The sequence below is a fragment of the Trichosurus vulpecula genome, chromosome 7, assembly GCF_011100635.1.
Source record: "Trichosurus vulpecula isolate mTriVul1 chromosome 7, mTriVul1.pri, whole genome shotgun sequence".
In the NCBI taxonomy this organism is placed as follows: Eukaryota; Metazoa; Chordata; class Mammalia; order Diprotodontia; family Phalangeridae; genus Trichosurus; species Trichosurus vulpecula.
Genome location: NC_050579.1, coordinates 249,069,026 through 249,087,319, shown reverse-complemented (window position 1 = coordinate 249,087,319; position 18,294 = coordinate 249,069,026). Strand labels below are relative to the sequence as shown.

The 18,294-nt window shown below is 38.2% G+C and overlaps 1 protein-coding gene across 1 annotated transcript in view; it reads right to left on the bottom strand.

Annotated features, from left to right (window-relative positions):
- The window catches only part of KIF6 (kinesin family member 6), a 493,781-nt gene that overhangs the window by 273,425 nt on the left and 202,062 nt on the right, over positions 1 to 18,294 (bottom strand). The window contains exons 11-13 of the mRNA XM_036767567.1: positions 13,830 to 13,935; positions 13,041 to 13,179; positions 3,899 to 4,117 (exon numbers count right to left, since the gene is read on the bottom strand). Coding sequence (XP_036623462.1) covers positions 3,899 to 4,117; positions 13,041 to 13,179; positions 13,830 to 13,935 — 464 coding nt within the window. The remainder of the gene's footprint in view (positions 1 to 3,898; positions 4,118 to 13,040; positions 13,180 to 13,829; positions 13,936 to 18,294) is intronic.

The window sequence follows — 18,294 nt, the reverse complement described above, 5'->3', positions numbered from 1 at the left end:
ATTTTAGTTTATGTTAATAAAGCATATTGTATGGAATAAGAAAGATGCTCATCCTGCTGAACTTTGGTCACATCGGAAGTACATTGTGCACTTCTAAATGCCACATTTTCAGGGTACATTAACAAGTTGGAGCACATATAGAACAGGGCATCATGGATGGCAAGAAAGCTTGAAACCACACCAGGCAAGGATAGGACAAAAGAACTAGAGTTGTTTGGCATGGAGAAGAGAAGATGTGACAGATGTCTTAGGCATTTGAAGTAGGATTAGATCTGTTTTACTTGTTCCCCAGAAAGAGCAACTAGGAATGATGGGAAGAAGTTTCATAGTGACAGATTTCAGCTCAATAGAAGGAAAAATTTTCCAATATTAGAGCTGCCCCAAAGGGAAACAGGATACCTATGGAGGTGATAATAACAATAATAGTTAGCATTTATATAGTGCTTTAGGGTTATACGGTACTGAGTCCTCTTCCCATCACCATTTTCAAGCATAGGTTGGATGACCTTGTCAGGTTATCATTGAGGAAATTACTGTACAGCTATGGGTTGGAGAAATGTCAATCCCATCTCTAAGATTCTTTGATTCTGTGAAAACTCTGTTACTTGGTCTTCTGTTAACTAGAGATCTCGAATAATAGTAACTAGCACTTCTTTAGTACTTTAAGGTTCTTAAAATGTTGTATAGACATGATCTCATTTGATACATATAGCAATACTCAAGGTAAGTACTACAGACATTATTATCATCACTACTTTATAGATGGCAAAAATTAAGCACAGAGAGTTAAGTCCAGGGTCACGAAGCTAGCCAGTATCTAAAGTATGATTATATCCAGGTTTTCCCGGTTCCAACTCCAGTGCTCTGTACAGTACACTACATTGCTTCTTTCTACTTTAAAAAATAAATAGAATTGACATCTTTGTTTTAGTCACAGTATACGTTATTTTCTTGTCTCTGCTTACTTCATTCGGCATGTAACACTTTCCATGCTTCTTTATATTCATCACATACATCATTTTTTATAGAACAATAATATTCCATTACATTCATGTACCACAATTTGTTTTACCATTCCCCAACTGACGGGCATCAACTTTGTTCCCAGTTCTTTGCTATAATAGAAAATACTGCTACAAATATTTTGGTATAGATGTAGACTTTTTTATCAATAACTTCCTTGGATATTAGGGTCATACGCCTAGGACAATTTTTGAGTCAAAGGGTAACATTTTAGTCACCTTTTGAAATAATTCCAAATTGCTTTCCAAAGTGGTTCTACTGAAATAATTGCTCCGCTAACAATGCACTAATGTGCCTATCTTTCTTTGACCCCTTGTGTTGACTACATCTATTTTCTCAGCTTTGCTGTTTTTCAGGGTGTGAGATGAAACTTGAGGGTTGTTCTGAATTGCAGTCTTATTCATAGTAATTTTGAGTATCTTTTCAGAGGGCTGTTAATAGATTGCAATTCTTCTTTTGAAAAATGTCCCCTTCCCCCGCCCCAATCCTTTGGCCACTTATCTATTTTGGAATTTTTGGTCTTAAATATGTCTGTGAGTTGTTTATATATCTTGGATACCAAACCCTTATTAGATATCTGATGCCACTTCCCTTTCTGTCCTAGGAGCATTAATTTTGTTTGTGCAGAAGATTTTAAGTTTCATGTAATCAAAACTATACATTTATCTTTTCTAATTGCTCCTATTCCTTATTTTGTTCAGAATAGCTTCTCTAGATCAAGTAGCATATATGCACACCTCCAGGGCAATGAAAACTTTTCTTTATAATGATTTTGAGCTACTGCTATACAAAATCCTGAAAGTCCTTCTGAATAACCAAAAAAGACAATTATCCTCAGTATAGTTTTAGTTTTAAGTGTATTTTACTTTCTTCTATTCATAGCAAATTGGTAATTTCTGTTAACCAAGATAATTTAATTAACCAAAATTAACCTGATTAACCTGACATGCTGAATAATAAGAAAATTCACAGTAATGGGATTTGATGGTGAAAAATTTAGAGATGGTGGACTGAAGGAGTAGTTCACTCTAATTCTCCTTCCTGTGTGGAAAATCAAAATGGCAGCAGTGGCTTTTGGCTTCATCAACATCCTTCACTATGCCAATATGAATCACAATGAAGTGTGGTAGGATAATATTCTGTGGATTACACTTAAAATGAAATGACTCCTGTCTTTATCAATTTTTTGTCTCTTTGATAAAGACCTCATGACCTGGGTAATCAGAAATGAGAATCTTTTAAGTTATTTGGCAATTAAATCACCAAACAAACCACTTTTTTACATTTGTAATGAAAAAGTAAAATAAAACAAGAAGAAAGGAAAAATAGCTTTTGTGTATACTATTTATTAAGTATTTCTTGGGGCAAGACGCATAGAAAAAGAACAGTGGTGAATTGGCCCCATCCAATATGCTGATTGGAAAGGCCCATTGATTCTTATTTAATCACACAATAAACATTTATTAATCACCAACTATGTGCAAAGCACTGTGGTGGGGGATACAAAGACAAAAATTTTAAATTAATAAAATACTGTTCCTGCCAAGGAGGAATTTATATTGGGGGGAGGGGGAAGGAAAAGGGAAAGGGTAAAGAGAGATAACATATAGAAATACATATAAGTAAATACAAGATAATTTGAGAATGGAAAGAGTATTACATAAGAAAGACTTCAAGGACATGGCACATGTCTTAAGCCTTAAAGGAAGCAAAGGATTCTAACAAGAAGAAATGAGCCCAAAAGGCATTCTAGGCAGGAGGACAGCTTATCCACAGAGGCAGGAGATAGAATAATAGCAAGCAGGAGAGTTTGTCTGGAAAGCAGAATGTATTAAGGAGAGTAAAAGGAACTAAGTCTGGAGCCTGTTTTGAAGGGCTTTAAATGTCAAATACGGTAAAAATAAATAAAAGAATAAACCATGTGGCCGACAATATCTACCTGAGATGGAGTCATGGTAGTGATTTGTAATGTGGAATCAGGGAAGCGACTAGATTCTTAAACAGCTTAGAAGACACACCTCTGAGGAAGGTATCACAGGATCACAGATTTAGAACTGGAGGGAACTTTAGAAGTCATCCAGTCCAACTCTTTAATTTTACAGATGAGAGGCTAAGTGATTTGCCCAACACTAAACAGGTAGATATAATTATAACCTATCAGGTGTTCAAACCCAAGACCCTTGAGTTCTGATTCAGTGGTCTTTCCAGGGCATCATGCTATCTCAGGTGTCCACCATCTCATTTTCCTTGGTCAAGTCTGTCGTTTTACATCAGCCAGTGGTTCAGACATTTAGGGCATGTAAGTGCTAGTACTGGTTCATAACTGGAGAGCAAGTTAGTCTTAGACAAGGAGTCATGAAATAAAGACAAAAGGACAGTTTTAGAAGACTCTTCCATTCTCACCCTCCAGTGTTTGCTCTTTCTTTTTTCTTTTCCTTTTTTTTGTCTTAATTACTTCTCTTAACATTTAGTCTTGTTTTACCTGACTTCTGTGGTTTTTTTCACTGTTTAAGCTTCTTTCATCACTGAATCTCCTGGGGAGTCATCAGGTCAGGGTGGCTGGCCATCGATTTCTCATTGCCTGCTACACTTAACCACTGTACCACACAGCAGGGCTTTGACAAGTGACCTTTTTAGATCTTGTCGCTATAGCCTAATCTAGTTTAGGCTTTGCCAACAAACTTAACTCACTGGATTCCTCAGTTCAATTTGTAACTTGGATAAATGGAACTGAATGTAAAATACATGGGAGTTATCAGAAAAAAACACCAACACAGACCTCGCTATTACATGTGTTCCTCAAATTTTGAACTGAAGAAAGTTATTTTGAAGTTTATAATCTACATTAGAAATATCCGAAACTCATTTAACTGACCTGCTTTCCTGCGATGAAAACCAGACCTATAGTCCACGGAGCTGCCATCCTGGGTCAGTTTTGAGGTGCTTGATACTGATGCCTTTGAAGAGTCATCTGGGCCTCCACATGATGGGGAGGAGCTCAGTGATTGCCTCGTCCCTCCCCTACTGGTATTCTGTAGGTTGAACATATCCTGGACTTTCTTCTTTTCCTTTTTAAGCATATTTACCAGAATATCTGAAACTTGACTTAAGGAGTTTGCATTATATTTTATGATTCAGTTTCCACTGCTACCATTTATTGATATTTGCCATTTATCACATTGGCAAAGTGACTAGAGAGAAACTACAAATTATTGAAGATGTAGAAAGGCTTATAAACATTCATAAGAAGCTATTCACATTGTGTTAATGTGCCCTAATATCAGTAAACACAACCGAAGCTTTTCATATTGTGGTAGTCAGTTTTAAATTGTATAAACTCCAAAGACTGGATATTAATGGCTCCAATTAAACAGCTTTTATAAAAACATGAAATATGCATTTATTCATTTAGTATGCAGTCAATATGGCTGGAAAATGCATTTTTAAAAAATCTCTACTCTCTTGATTCCAAAAAAGAAGTGAAAAGAATGTAACTTGTTAATATAGACAATTTTTAAAGTGCACATTGTGAAGGAGGGTTTTTCACTAGAACATTGATATAGCTCCTTGGGACATGCCTCTATTGAAGGGTCAGGAAAAAGGTAAGGAGCCAGTGGAGAGAGAAAAATGATTAGGAAGTAGGAAAAGGACCATGTGATGGAAAACTCAGGTTATTCTCCTCATTCTTCACTCTTGGTGGTAGCAGGGACATATTTAAGAAGAAACTATATTGTATTACATTATATTATGATTCGATATGGGTAGATATATGTAGAAATAAGTGTATACATGTATATATACACACATACATATATATGAATATATATATATATAAATGATACATATACACATATGTGCGTATGAAGCCTCAGGACTTCAAAAGATTTTGTTAACTGGAGCCCACACAGAATTCTGCTGTAACAAAAACAGTAAATAAAAGTTCTCTCTTCATTTCAGATACTACACCGGGGGTGAACTGTGCCTGAAATCAGTGGCTTGGAGTTCCTTATTTGTCCTTGTATGTTGTATAACACCCTAAAGGTAAACCATTGGGGTGATACTCATTGCACAAAATCCAATTACTGAGCTGGTTCTCAGACAAAGAACTCCATTTCATATAAAAAGGACTTCTCTGGCCTAGCTCAGTGAGGCTTCTGCCCCGGTCAAACTGACAATGCTGGAAAGTGCCTATACAACTAGTTTACTCCTCAAGTACGTTACAGAAACTCTTTCTACAGTTCAGAATCATCCATTTCCCACTCACCCCCTTATCTTTTCTATTATTTTAAAAATTCTATACTGCGATTATCCTTGCCATGGTGTGCTCCACGACATCCAAATTTAAACCTTCTAGGGTTAACATTAACCTAACTGTTCTATTCTCTAGTGCAAGGTTTCTCAAAGTGTGGTCTGTGGACCCTGGGGGTGCCTGAGACCCTTTCAGGGGGTCCTGTGGGGCCAAAATGATTTACATAATAATACTAAGATTTACATAATAATACTAAGTTACCTGAATCTACCAGATGAACAACCTTTTTTTTTTAAAAAAAAGGAAATGAAGTTCATCTGCCATAATATGCTCTGTGTGAGGCCATTCCATACCATTATGATTACAGCTTCCTTTTCTAGATGTACATTAATCATTCCTTTAATAATTCATTCTTTCAATAACATATTTTTGTTGTCGTTGTTTGTTCTTATTGTTCGTCCTTCTTTCTAGAGTTTTGTTAAGAAACAAAATCAAGCTTGCTAGTCTATAGTTTATAGACTCTATTCTCTTCCCTTTTTTGAAAATCATTCTATTTGCCCTTTTCCTGTCCTACCTCACTCATTATTAATGATCTTTCGGAGATCACAAGCACTGTCTTCATAATCAAATCTGCCAGTTCTCTAAGCAGCCTTAACGGCACTATTTCTAAGGACAAGTAATGACAAACCTGTCTTTATTCTTCTGCTAGTGACCTGTATTTTCCTCTAACTTCTAGAAACATTCTGTATATGCCAGTGTATCACATTTTCTAACAATTTTTCCTTATAACTCACTACTCTGGTTTCTGTCATGCCCGTCCACCACAGAAACTGTACCCCAAAATAAATGATGATCTTATTCTCTGGCCTTCTAATAGATAGTCTCACAGCAGTCTCCCTGTTGTTTCTCTTTTTACTTCTTCAAGTATGTTAAGAGATATCCCATCAAAACAATGTTTGCTGAATCACAAGAAGCAGCACCTCTGATGGAGAAATTTCTTAGAAATCTATACCAAAATAGTAGCACTCTAAAATCTACCTTAGACTCTGGGATGGATTAGTGCTGCAAATCCTTTCTTGTTTCAGTTCATAAGTTGTGCATGTCACAAGAATCCTGTGGCATTGGCTTCCCAATTCCAGTCATCTGCTCTGACCAGATGACCACATTAGACATGAGGAACAGTCTCTTTAAAGCCTTACCCCTATCCTATTTATCCCTCCTCCTTGGTCCCACTCTGATATGGTTCATCAGTTATCTAGTTCATTTTATAGTGTCTTTTGAAATGCTGATTCTGTTTTTAATAAACTATATCTTGAACATTTTCACAGAACATTCCCTCTACTTATTCACTTTAATAGAAACCTGACTTTCCCATGATCTCTCCATATAGCTTGTAACCCAGACAACCAGTAGCCATTTGTTTTTTTGCTCCATCTCCCAAGGGTGGTTGTTGTTGTTTGTCCTTCATTCTTGAGGAGGACCATGACATCAAGGGGGGTGAGGCCATGACATGTGAGTGAACTGGATTAAGTGAGGCAGGGTTGTGCAAAGTCACCAGCCTCACTCTCTCCTCCAGAGATATCTGGGTCCAGTGGCAGATAAAGACAACTGGAGATGAATGCATTTCTACATTAAGGTTTTTCCCAGGTCTCAGTTTGACTGAGGCAACACCCATTCAGTGATTAAGGCTAGGTAAGAAATGAGACAGAGAATGGCCTCTTTATCAAGTCAAAAAAAACCTGTTTGGGAGGGGAAGACCCTCAAGGTTTCTGTCCAAAATGTAAACAACTGCCATTTATGTTCACTCTGAGCCAATCAGAGCCTGACTGTTTCTTGCTCTTTATTTCAGCTTCCAGACTATTCATTATCATTCCTAAGTCACCTTTATCATTCTGAAGACCATGCAGTCAGTATTCGTACTAACTTCTCCCCATGTCTGCTATAGTCTTCTATTAACTTCCAGGTCATATTACCAATTACTATCATGACATCAGTATTTGCAGCACAATCTTCCTCTTTATCCCATCCCTGTCATCTTACTTTAATATTCACACTGACAAGATAAACACACAAAAAGTCCTTAACCCCCACTCTAGAAATCATCCTCTTTATTTACACTTCAAGCAGAAATGTCACAGTCATGGCTAGGACTCCATCACATTTGGGAGTGGCACAGTTTCAAAGATCAGGACATTTCAAATTCTATTCAGTGACTACAGACTCCTAGCTTCCCTCCCCCACTTTCTCATGAACATTAAACTTACTCATTTTTTTATCGTCCCATGCCTCATCTCTGTCCTCTTGGCATGCCTCATCTACTCTGGCTTTGCTTGTCTTCATCTTTGGTTTTGACCCCAGAGTTCATAATATGAATGTCTCATTAACTGCTGCCCTGAGACATAGCAAGAAACAGTATAATAAGCCTGTAGTTAGGAAGACTTTAGTTCAAGTTCTGCCTTTTTAGACGCAATGGCCATATAGTTACAGGCAAGTCACTTAAGGTCTCAGTATCACAGCCACTCTCTAAGAATACATGTTATTGTAGTTTTAAGACTATAAATTGCCAGCCTTCATTGTTGTTGTTGTTTAGTCATTTCAGTTATGTCCGACTTTTCGAGACCCCATTTGGGGTTTTCTTGGCAAAGATACTGGAGTAATTTGTTATTTCCTTCTCCAGCTCATTTTACAGACAAGGAAACTGAGCCAAAGAGGGTTACGTGACTTGTCCAGAGTCACAGAGGCTGGATTTGAACTTGGATCTTCCTAACTCCAGGCCCCATGATCTCTCTGTGCCTCCTAGCTGCCCACTAATGGAGCAAATTTCTACAAAGGGAGTACCCTTTGTAGAAAAGGATAAAGAAAATAAAAGGAAAAAAACTTGAACAAACAAATATGACCATAGAATCCCTGCCCCAGTGATCTAGCATTCCTAATCTGGGAATTCTAATCCAGTGTTCCCAACCTTGGGTAATCCTAATCATTTCATTTCTCTGGGTCTGTCCTACAGTTGCTGATCATGACTGATGAAATTCTTGAATCTTATGGTAGAAAATCCCTGCTGAGCCTACCCTGTTGACGGACAATCAACATGTCCTACTTTGTGCTTTTCAACTCCTTGTCTCATTTACCATAGTAACTATCCCAAACCTTTTAGTCTTAACCAGACACCCACCGTGCTCCACCCTTACAGTTAGAATCAATGGCCCAACTTTCACTGAGACTGCAGTCACCTGAAATGAACGCCCTTTGCTCCCTACCTCCATTCTTCAAGCATTCCAGTATCATCAACTTTTCTGTCCTTCCCTCTAGACTCCCCCAAAAGAAGATTCCCAATGCCAGCACACTTGATTTAATAATTCACTCCTACTGGCCCCAAGTCATTGCTCCATCTTTCCTTTCTAATGCAGCTTTAATATTGCCCTTGCCATGAGGTCCTTCCTATTTGCCTCCAAATACGCTCAGATTTCCCTAATCCTAGAAAAAATCATTTTCTTCACTCTTATAGCTCATCCAGTTATTGTTCTATATAGTTTCTCTATTTTTTAAAGTTTTCTTCACTTCCTCACTCCACATTTATAATTGGGCTTCTGCCAACACCACTCTATAGAAACTGTTTCTCTAAGGTCACCAAAGATTTCATAATCACTAAGTTTATTTTTTTTTTAATTTCTTACCCCTGTGGTCCTCTCTGAAGCTTCTAATGCTGGGGGGAACTACCTGCTACTAGATACTCTCTCCTCTCTCAGTTTATACACACCATGTTCTTGGTTCTTTTTCTACCTCTCTAACCATCTTTTCACTAATACGCTGGCTTCTCATTCTCTTCCTGACCTCTTAATGTAGGAATTCCCCAGGATACTGTATTTGGCCCTTCTCTTTCCCTCCCTACTTTCTTCCTTGGCAATCTTGTTTGCTTCTACAGATTTCCACTACTGTTGCTAGGAAAATGGCTCATAAATCTACAGTCTAGTCCCAACCTGTCTTCAAGCCTCACATGCACCTCCCCAACTGCCTATAGGACATCTCAACCAAGACACTGAATTGTCAGGGACTCAGATTCAACAAAATTGAGTTCAGTTCCTTTCCCTTTATACCTGCTAACCCAGCTCTTCACTAGTTCTGTCCATGGCATCACCATTCACCCATCCTCACATAGCCATGTCTGTTTGATCATCTTTGATGCTTCTCTCTCACTTCATTACCAGATTTTATCATTCCATCTCCACGGCATATCTCACATCCATCCCTCTGCTCTCTGTCTCTATTGCCATTATCCTTATTTAGTGCCTCATTACCACCCAACTTGATAGCCACTGCCACAGTCTTCTTACAGGCCTTTTTCTGCCTCCTCCTCCTTTTTCAATCCATTGTTCATACTAACACCAGACTAAGCTCTTTTTTAAAAGTTACATGAATACATTTTGATTCTACACCATACTTTCTTATACATACTCAAATATTTATTAAGTACATTGCCTGAGGAAAGGGACTATGAATTTGTAACAGAAAGGAGGGATGTGTGTGTGTGTGTGTGTGTGTAGGTGTGTGTGTGACAATTTGTTGAACCCCTGCAGACACAAATGCCTACCAAATGCATGTGCCAATACAAATCTATAAGTATACATCTGGTCATACAGTTGATAGGATGCTGAACTTAAGAGTCAGGAAGACCTTAGTTCAAATCTCACCTGTCACTTACTAGCTCTGTGACTTTGGACAAGTCACTTACCCTCTATCTGCCTCACTTACCTTATGTGATAATAACAGGACCTACTTCACAAGGTTGTCGTGAGGTTCAAATTAAATGATGTGTAAAATATTTTGCAATTCTTAAGGGGCTATATAAGCATTAGATTGTTTTATTATCTAGTCCTGCCTAACACTATACTTAGAAGACATTTTTAAATGGTTATCTCAATACAATTTGAAAAAAAAACCCAGAAAAAGAGAAACCCGTTCAGTTTTTATCACATGGTACAAAAATTGCACCGAATCACCCACTTTCTACATAAAAAGGCTCACTGTCATCTTTGGTACATTACTGTTCCATACTCAACACATTTCAGTAACCAAATCTTGTCATTTTTTCTCTTCATCTTGAAACCCACTCTGTCTTCTCCAGCCCTGCTGTCTGTGAAGGACTCCCTCTGAACTCTAGCAATCTCACCCCTCAGATCATTTTCACCTCTTCCTAAGACCACATCTCTTTCTAGCCTCCTCTTAGCACTACCACCAGCCATATTCTTCCTCACTTTCTTACTACTCTATGCACTAAGCACATCATTACTCAAAGTTGGAGTCTCCTCTAAAGTTCAAGTACAAGGTCCTTATCATTGGCTCCAGAGACTTTTATCACATTATTCCTAATATCCCCATTTCCTTGATTTCTGTTTCCTAACTGATCCCACAGGATCCTTCCATAGGATCATAGATTTAAACTCAGAATTGTCGCTTAGTCTCCCATGCTCCTTTTACAACTGAGGAAAAAGAAACCCAGAGTAGCTGAATGTTTTGCATAATGCCACCAAGATAATAAGTAGGCATAAGACCCAGGTCTTCTTTCCATTACGTCACACTGCCTTCCAATCCACTCAGTGGCTCCTTCATTTGATCCTCTTATTTCCACCTCCAATGGTTTTCCAAAGTAGCATTATATACATACAACACCATCTGCTCCCCCACCCCTTTTGTCCTCCCCAACCTAAAGACAGTAAAAATCTTTACCTTCAAGCAGTTCTTCTAAGAAGTCATCCTGTATTAATTAATTGGAAATAATATCTTTCCCAATTTCATTCTGTCTGAGTATGAAGAAACTTTGAGGACACATTAACTTTCAATACATTAAATGTGACCTATACAATTAAAAATATTGAAATAATTCTTAATTTAATTGAAATAAACCCTAATAATCAATTATCTGAAACTTATGTTTACTTACTCACTATCTAGCCTTTAAATATACGTCACTATGTTTTAGAATGTGAACTCCATTGGGCAGGGCTATTTGCTCTGGGGATACTCTATGCACAATGGCACTTGGTAAATGAAAGTCTAAAATAGGAAAGTACCATCCTCCATGGTTTTTTCACAGGCTTGCAGTGGCCTGTCTTTGCCCTGCCTTATTCCACTCCTACAACATATAATAATAGTAACAAATACAAATGAATGATTAGAAAGCTGGAGAAGATCGCAGGCTAAGATCATATATACTAGGAGAAGAAGCAGAGCTCAGACTGGGGCCAGGAATGGGGTCAGTCAGTCAGTAAATAAACATTTATTAAGCATCTACTATTTGCCAACCACTGTGTGTTCCATAACAGAACCATCCTTGGGCAGTCTCATGTAATAAATAGGAGAAATAAAGGAGAGACAGACAGACAGAAAAGGACAGGGAAAGAGGGAGAGATACAGAAAGAGACAAAGACAGAGAAGGAAAAAGACAGATAGAGACGGAGATAAAGAGAGAGAGATAGAGAAGTGACAATAGTACTTGTAGACAAGAAGAGATATAGTGGTGATTTTCAATTGAGAAAGGCACCAGCTGTCTCAGGTCTTGGAATCCAAAATGGCTGAAATGCATACCAGTCTAAAATATGGACTCTGCTAATTCTTGGCTAAAAATGGAAACTGAAGTTAATTAGATAGTAGGCTTTACTTCTACTTGATTTGTTCTTTACTTCTTCTTAATCTTTGGGTTTCTTTATATAGATTGTTTTTACATATTTGGCAAAAGAGTTGAAGTTAGAAGGATTTGGGTGATTCTCAACATAAATATCATACAAGATCACAGAGCAAGAGAGACTCATAACTTTGTTTATGCATAATTAACAGAGAAATTAAAGATTTGGGGTATTTTTCCACAGTAAATGTAAAGACAATGAGGTGTCTTTTATATTAAGCAAAAAAGCTAAATTAAGGAATAGCATTGGAGGTGTTCCATACTCCAATTAACACAAAAGTGCCTTTTTAAAAGTAGCTACTTTTCTTAGAGCACAAATGTCCAAGGGCTTTCTTACCATTTCTAGCACCCTGGGTACGTGGTGCCACCAGAGAAAATTAGACTTCTGCCTTGAAGATTCATACTTACTAGCTTCAAATTCCTACACTTGCCAATATTTGTAACTGGAACCCAAAGCAGTTCATCTGTTTTTTAAATAAAAGCTGCATCTGAAAGAATTTCTGCTCTTCCTAAGCTACATACCATTGGTCATTTTTCAGCCGTCTTTTGAGTTTCACCCACGTGCCAGCCACAAACTCAGGGCCATGGCAATACTGTGGTCAGCCTGTAATTCTGTCAGCCAGCTAAAGAAAACTGCCCTTCCTTTCTACAGTGGGCTGGTATAGCTAGGCACTAAAACAGAGAGATGGTTGAATTTTTTTCTAAAAATACCAATGTCAACTTTAATTGAAGCATTACAGTGAGGTGCAAAGAGCCCGTGCTTTGTGTTCAGCTAAAGGAGGACCATATAGGAGTCTCCACAGGAGCACTGCAATAGCCTAAAAGTAACACTCCCATGAAATTCTATTCTTCGTAAGGTAATAAACTGTTCTTCTATAGCATCACACTTTCCCACTCTTCACATACTTTGTTTGCTAGAAGAATGTTTTTAGCCACAAACTAAGGGAGGCATGTGAAAGAGAAGCAGGGAGGGTCCAACTTCCAGGCATGGGCAGCATGTGAGCAGAGAGTCTTTGAAGACCCAGACACTCTCCTACTCTCTGTTCCTCCAAAGGAGGTGAGGCCTTCCTGGGACTTCAGAAAGGATACTGATTTCATTGTCTCGCTGCTTCAGGATATCTCTCAGTTTTTTAAATTCTTCTTCCCTTAATGGCACTTCTCCATCTTGGACTTTGATTTCATGAGAGGATTCACTTCTTTCAGGAATCTTTCTTTCATTCAACAGTTTCTGTAAGATGAAAAAATAAAAACTCAGCATGCCTTCTCTCTATCCCATTTTTCTTTCTTTGTTAATTTTCTTCCTTCACAGGAACAGTATATTGATTTGAAGGGGCCAATGAATTCAATGGAACAAACATGAATAACATGACTTTTATGCATTAAACATTAAGATCAGAGATCGTGTGTTCTATTTGCTTATAAAACATACAGACAAAGAAGAAATTTAGGCTAAACAGTTTGCTTCCCCATAAGGATAATATCTTATATAAAGGAAAACCAGCTAGAACAGGGGGCTACAGGTGTGGCAGGATCAAAACCAACGAGAAATATAAGACCCAGTTCTCCTGATACAGTCTGGAAGACACAAGGAAGTACACTTTATGGAAAGTGGAGATGTCCAGCACAAGAATGATATTTGAGTAAGTGGAGGGACATTTTTTGGATAAAAAGATATAACCTTTGAGAGAACTCCTGATATGCTCTTGAGAGCAGCCCTGCTTAGCTGACAGAACTTTAGACATTTTGAATCTAGTTCAAGCATTTTAAGAAGTCCTTTTCCGTTCCATCTTTGAGCTAGGTCCACTGAATAGAGTTCAGACAAGCTGAAGTTTGAATATAACAAAAATGAGTTTTCTAATAATGACCTTTCATACTTACCTTTAAATGATGGAAGCAATAGTGGATTTTACGCATGTCAGACCCCACCTGTAGTCTACTCTCTGGATCTTGATCTTCCAAAAAGGATGTAATTTGTTCCTCCAGTCTGAAAAGGGAAAATTTCTGAGTAAAGCCCATATACTAGGAATTTAGAAATTCTGGTAGCAAAACTAAATAATACTTTGTCAAATAAAAAAAAATTTACAAACTGGAAATTTCCCCCTTCTTGAGGCCTGCATAGTTAATTAACCCTTGCTCACAGATGAGAGAAAGCATTCACCTACACAGGTAAAATCTATTGATCATAATGAAAAGATTGGCTTCTAATTTCTAATTCACATAAACATCACATTATAAAGCCCTTTGCTTTATTGAATGGAAATTTCCTAGCAAATTTTGCTGTAAAGTAACTTCAAATGTAAAACCAGAGGTGGGATTCCATGAAAAATATTCATCACGAGGGTTAGATGAGACCTTGGGAAAGTCATTTAACCCTTCTCTAAAATGTTTCCTATAAAATGGAGGGATTGGGCTTGGATGCTCAGATCTAAAATTATTATCGATGACCCTACAAGGGTAACTAGGACTGTTCGATATTAAGTTTTAAAGGGGCTAAAAGTGCTGATCTTTCTAGGGGCTGTGTCTGCCTAACAATTTGCTTTTCATTTGTAGCTCTGCCACATTTTCTCACTCAGTTATCTTGCCTCTGTTCTTAGGTCACAGAGAGTTCCTACATTTACTTCTGGTGGGAATCCCTGACTTAACCCTTACATATTCTTCAGGTATTACACTCCTTTGTTTGTCTGAGTGCTTATGGTCTAGTAAAATCTAGATCAGGGGTGGGGAACCTGTGGCCTCAAGGCCACATGTGATCCTCTAGGTCCTCAAGTGTGGCCCTTTAGACAGTAGGTCATAGGGCAGAGACTACTGACCTTAAATGGCCCTTAGAGGACCTGGGTTCAAATTCCAGCTCCACTATCTATTTTCTGTCACTACCTCAGGTGAGTCACAGCCTTCTCAAACTTCAATTTCCTCCCTTTGAAGACAAGAGAGTTGGATTAGATGATTTCAAGAATATCACCCAAGTCTAAATCTATGCTTTTGTAACATACTCCTTAAGCTCAGAATTTCAGATCTTATTAATTAATTAGTCCTTTAAATTTTTAATTTGAAAACTCAAAATTTGTTGACTAGAGTTTATTAAGAATGGTTTTGAAAGTGCCATCTATCTGGCCTCTAGAAACTTTCTTGGAAAAGACTTTCAAATCCCCTCATACCATGAAACTTACACTGCAAGACATGGCTGAACAAGTCCTTCTAACAAAGGTATCCTAGTCTTAGATTGGCGGAATTGATATTTAGATTTCCTCAGTGAGGAACTCAGGCATAGACCTTTCAAGGACACCCCGAGGGGAGAGCTCCATCTCAGAGGCTAATGCAGCTTGGTGACATGGGAACAGGAGAGGTACCGTTCACTTTGTGTGGTCTTGGAATTACTGAGTGGGTGAATATCGTGTGTGGATCCAGTAGGCCAGGAAGTAGGACCCCCATTGGGCTGAAAAGGGCCTACTGTACTTAGGTACTCTGGGAAGGGAATCCACTGCCTGTCTAGGAAGATGGGTCTTTGGGGATGATAAGCTATATACTGTAGAGCCGGAAAGGACCGTGGTGGCAACTATCTAGGGTTGTTCCTCCACCATGAGTTCTCAAGGTCACACACTCACTAGATTCTGCTGCCAGCTATTCTGACTTAACTCTCTCACCGATCAACATTAAGCTGGAAGTAGCAACTAACCAAGTCATCCTTTTTGCTACTTCTTAAGGCAGTAACTCCTTCCATATGTTACAATCACCACTTGTACAGAGAAGCATTTCCTGAAGGAAGGGTGAAATAGAATCCCATTTCATAAGAAAACATTACTAGATATGAGCCTGCTGATTAGCCAAGTGTCTATGGACAAACTGTTTAACCTCAGATATAACAGACGTTCTCAACATAATCCTTTCCTCTTTTTCTACCAATTGGTATGAAAAGGATAAATAAGATGTAACTTAAGAGCTTGACAATTTCTGGGAGAAAGAGGCAAGGCTCTGGGTTACTAGTCTCCTCTTGGAATTTTGTTCTCCAGTTAAATGACCATGGGAAAGACAAGGCCTCCCAGCTGCCAGTTCTCTTCTCTGCTCATGAGACCCACAGCCTCATTGGACACACAGATAATACATTCTTTCCTTCTTACATTAGATTTTTGTTTTTCCTTATCAAATATGGAGCTGGTCTAGTTATCAAAAAATTTGAAAACACTAAATGCTTTCCAACAGTTGGAGTGAGCTGTAGGCCCAAATTCCCCTCCCTTCAAGGCTCCTGGGTTCAGGTCTTTGTCACAGAAACCACAAAGGAAGCCTTCCAGCTCCTTCTAACCCTTCAAGCACTACAGAACTTTTTTAAGATGACTCCCCAAAGGACAAATGAGGACAAAAACCATGCTTGTTTACTCTTTTTGAAGATGAAGAGGGAAAAAAAGGAAAAAAAAAACTACATTTAAACTCTAGAGGAAAACATTGATTCGTATGTATCATCCAATTCTTTTCGGTACGTGTAGGAAATTTCCATGGCATTACTGAATTTGTCATAGTACTATCTCCCTCAGATTGAAAGTTGTGGGTATTGAAATCACAGACCAGTTAAAAAATTCTATAAAATTGCAACATTTTAGGTCTAGTTATATAGCATCACTATTGGTCCAATTCATATTTCCTTATGTCTGTACTCTCTTTCCAGATCACTTTCTCCTTCACTTAGCCACAGGCAAAAAGAAAAGAGCCTCTGTGTATGGTTTACACTGCCAGTATTAGCCATTAGGAATTTAGCTCTAAAAGTGGGTAGAAAGGGCAGAGCTAGCTTACAAAATTTGTTTAGGAACCTTGTTAGTCATAGTTATAGTTTTTTTTTTTTTTAGAGTTTGGGCAACATAGTTTCTATAAATGAAAATCATGCCTCTATAACCTCTGTTCTTTGAGAAGCAAATAAATAAAAAAGGGAGAATCAGAGAAGGTGGGTGGTGGTGGAAGAGAATGATCACTTATTCAGACCTCCAAAAACCTTTGACAAGGTTCTAAACCAAAGGTTATTGAAATTTAAAAAAAACAACTAAGTTACCATGGTGTTGATTAGAGTTTCTGATAGGAAAGGAAACATAGGGATAATAAATGTCTTTGGACAAAGAAGTTTAAACAATGAATCCCTTAAGGAACTGGTGCTGGATTTCATCTTAGATGTATACACAAATAACTTGGAAGAGTAAGTACACTGACCATGGGTGGCTGGGACCCAGAAAACCACTCAGCCCTATTTGAGGGATTGGAAACTTCACTGGCAAGTTGCATAAGTAGTGTTCACAGAATGAAGAGGGAAACCAGGGATCAGAGTGGGGAGAAGGCTGGCTGATGATCCCACCATAGAAATAAGAAGTACAGGAAGGCATACTCATTCTGTTAGTGGGAAGAATGGTGAAAGACTATCAGTGCGACATTAAGGTCATCAACATCTGATGGAATAACAAGGTCACTGTCCATCAGTGAGGCTAAAAGGTCAGGAAAAGGTTGTATTCTGGAAGACAGGGTGAAAGAAGCTTTCCTTGATGCAAGAGGATTTGAAATTGTATACACCAGAAAGAGGAAGATCTCATCCTAAGGAAGAGTTGTTTTTTCTTAAAAAAGTTCTTGCACTTGATTAGCAGATGGGAGGCTCTCTCCTTTTTCTTTCTGTTTGCAGGTTGGGCACCACATTTTAGGGATAGAGCTATTCAGGAAGGGAGGAAAGGAAGGAAGAAGCATTTATATAGTACCTACTATGTGCTACATACATAATAAGTGCTTTTTATAAATATTATCTCATTTGATTTTCACAACAACCGTGTGAAGTAGGTGCTGTTATGATTGCCATCTTATAGATAAGAAAACAAAGGTTAAGTGGCCTGTCTAGGGTCACATAGCTAGTATATAACTGAGACCAAATTTGAATTCAGATCTTCATGACTCGATGATCTATCCACTGTGCCACCAAGTAAATGTCATAAATAGCTTAGTGGGACCTCATAGGCTCAGAAATTGTACAGCCTATGGGGCTGTAAGGATCTCAGAAATAATCCATTTTCTTGGTCTTACAGATGAAAACCTGGGATTCTAAAAGGTTAATTAATTGATGTTCCTGGTCACACAGCTAGTTAGTGAAAGAAAGGGCCCCAAAATCCTGCCTGAAACAGTCTAGTGATCTTTCCATCCTACCACAGCATTTCCTACTTCTTGATCATCCGGACATCGATGACAGTGTTGTGTTCCAGAGCAGATACAAAGGAATTTCCAGTAGTGATAAGAGATCCAGGCTCTTACATCCTCAACCCATCCCCTGACAAGCTAAAGAAACAGACTGATCTAAATTAATTCCTGAAATGAACGTCTCTGTTCA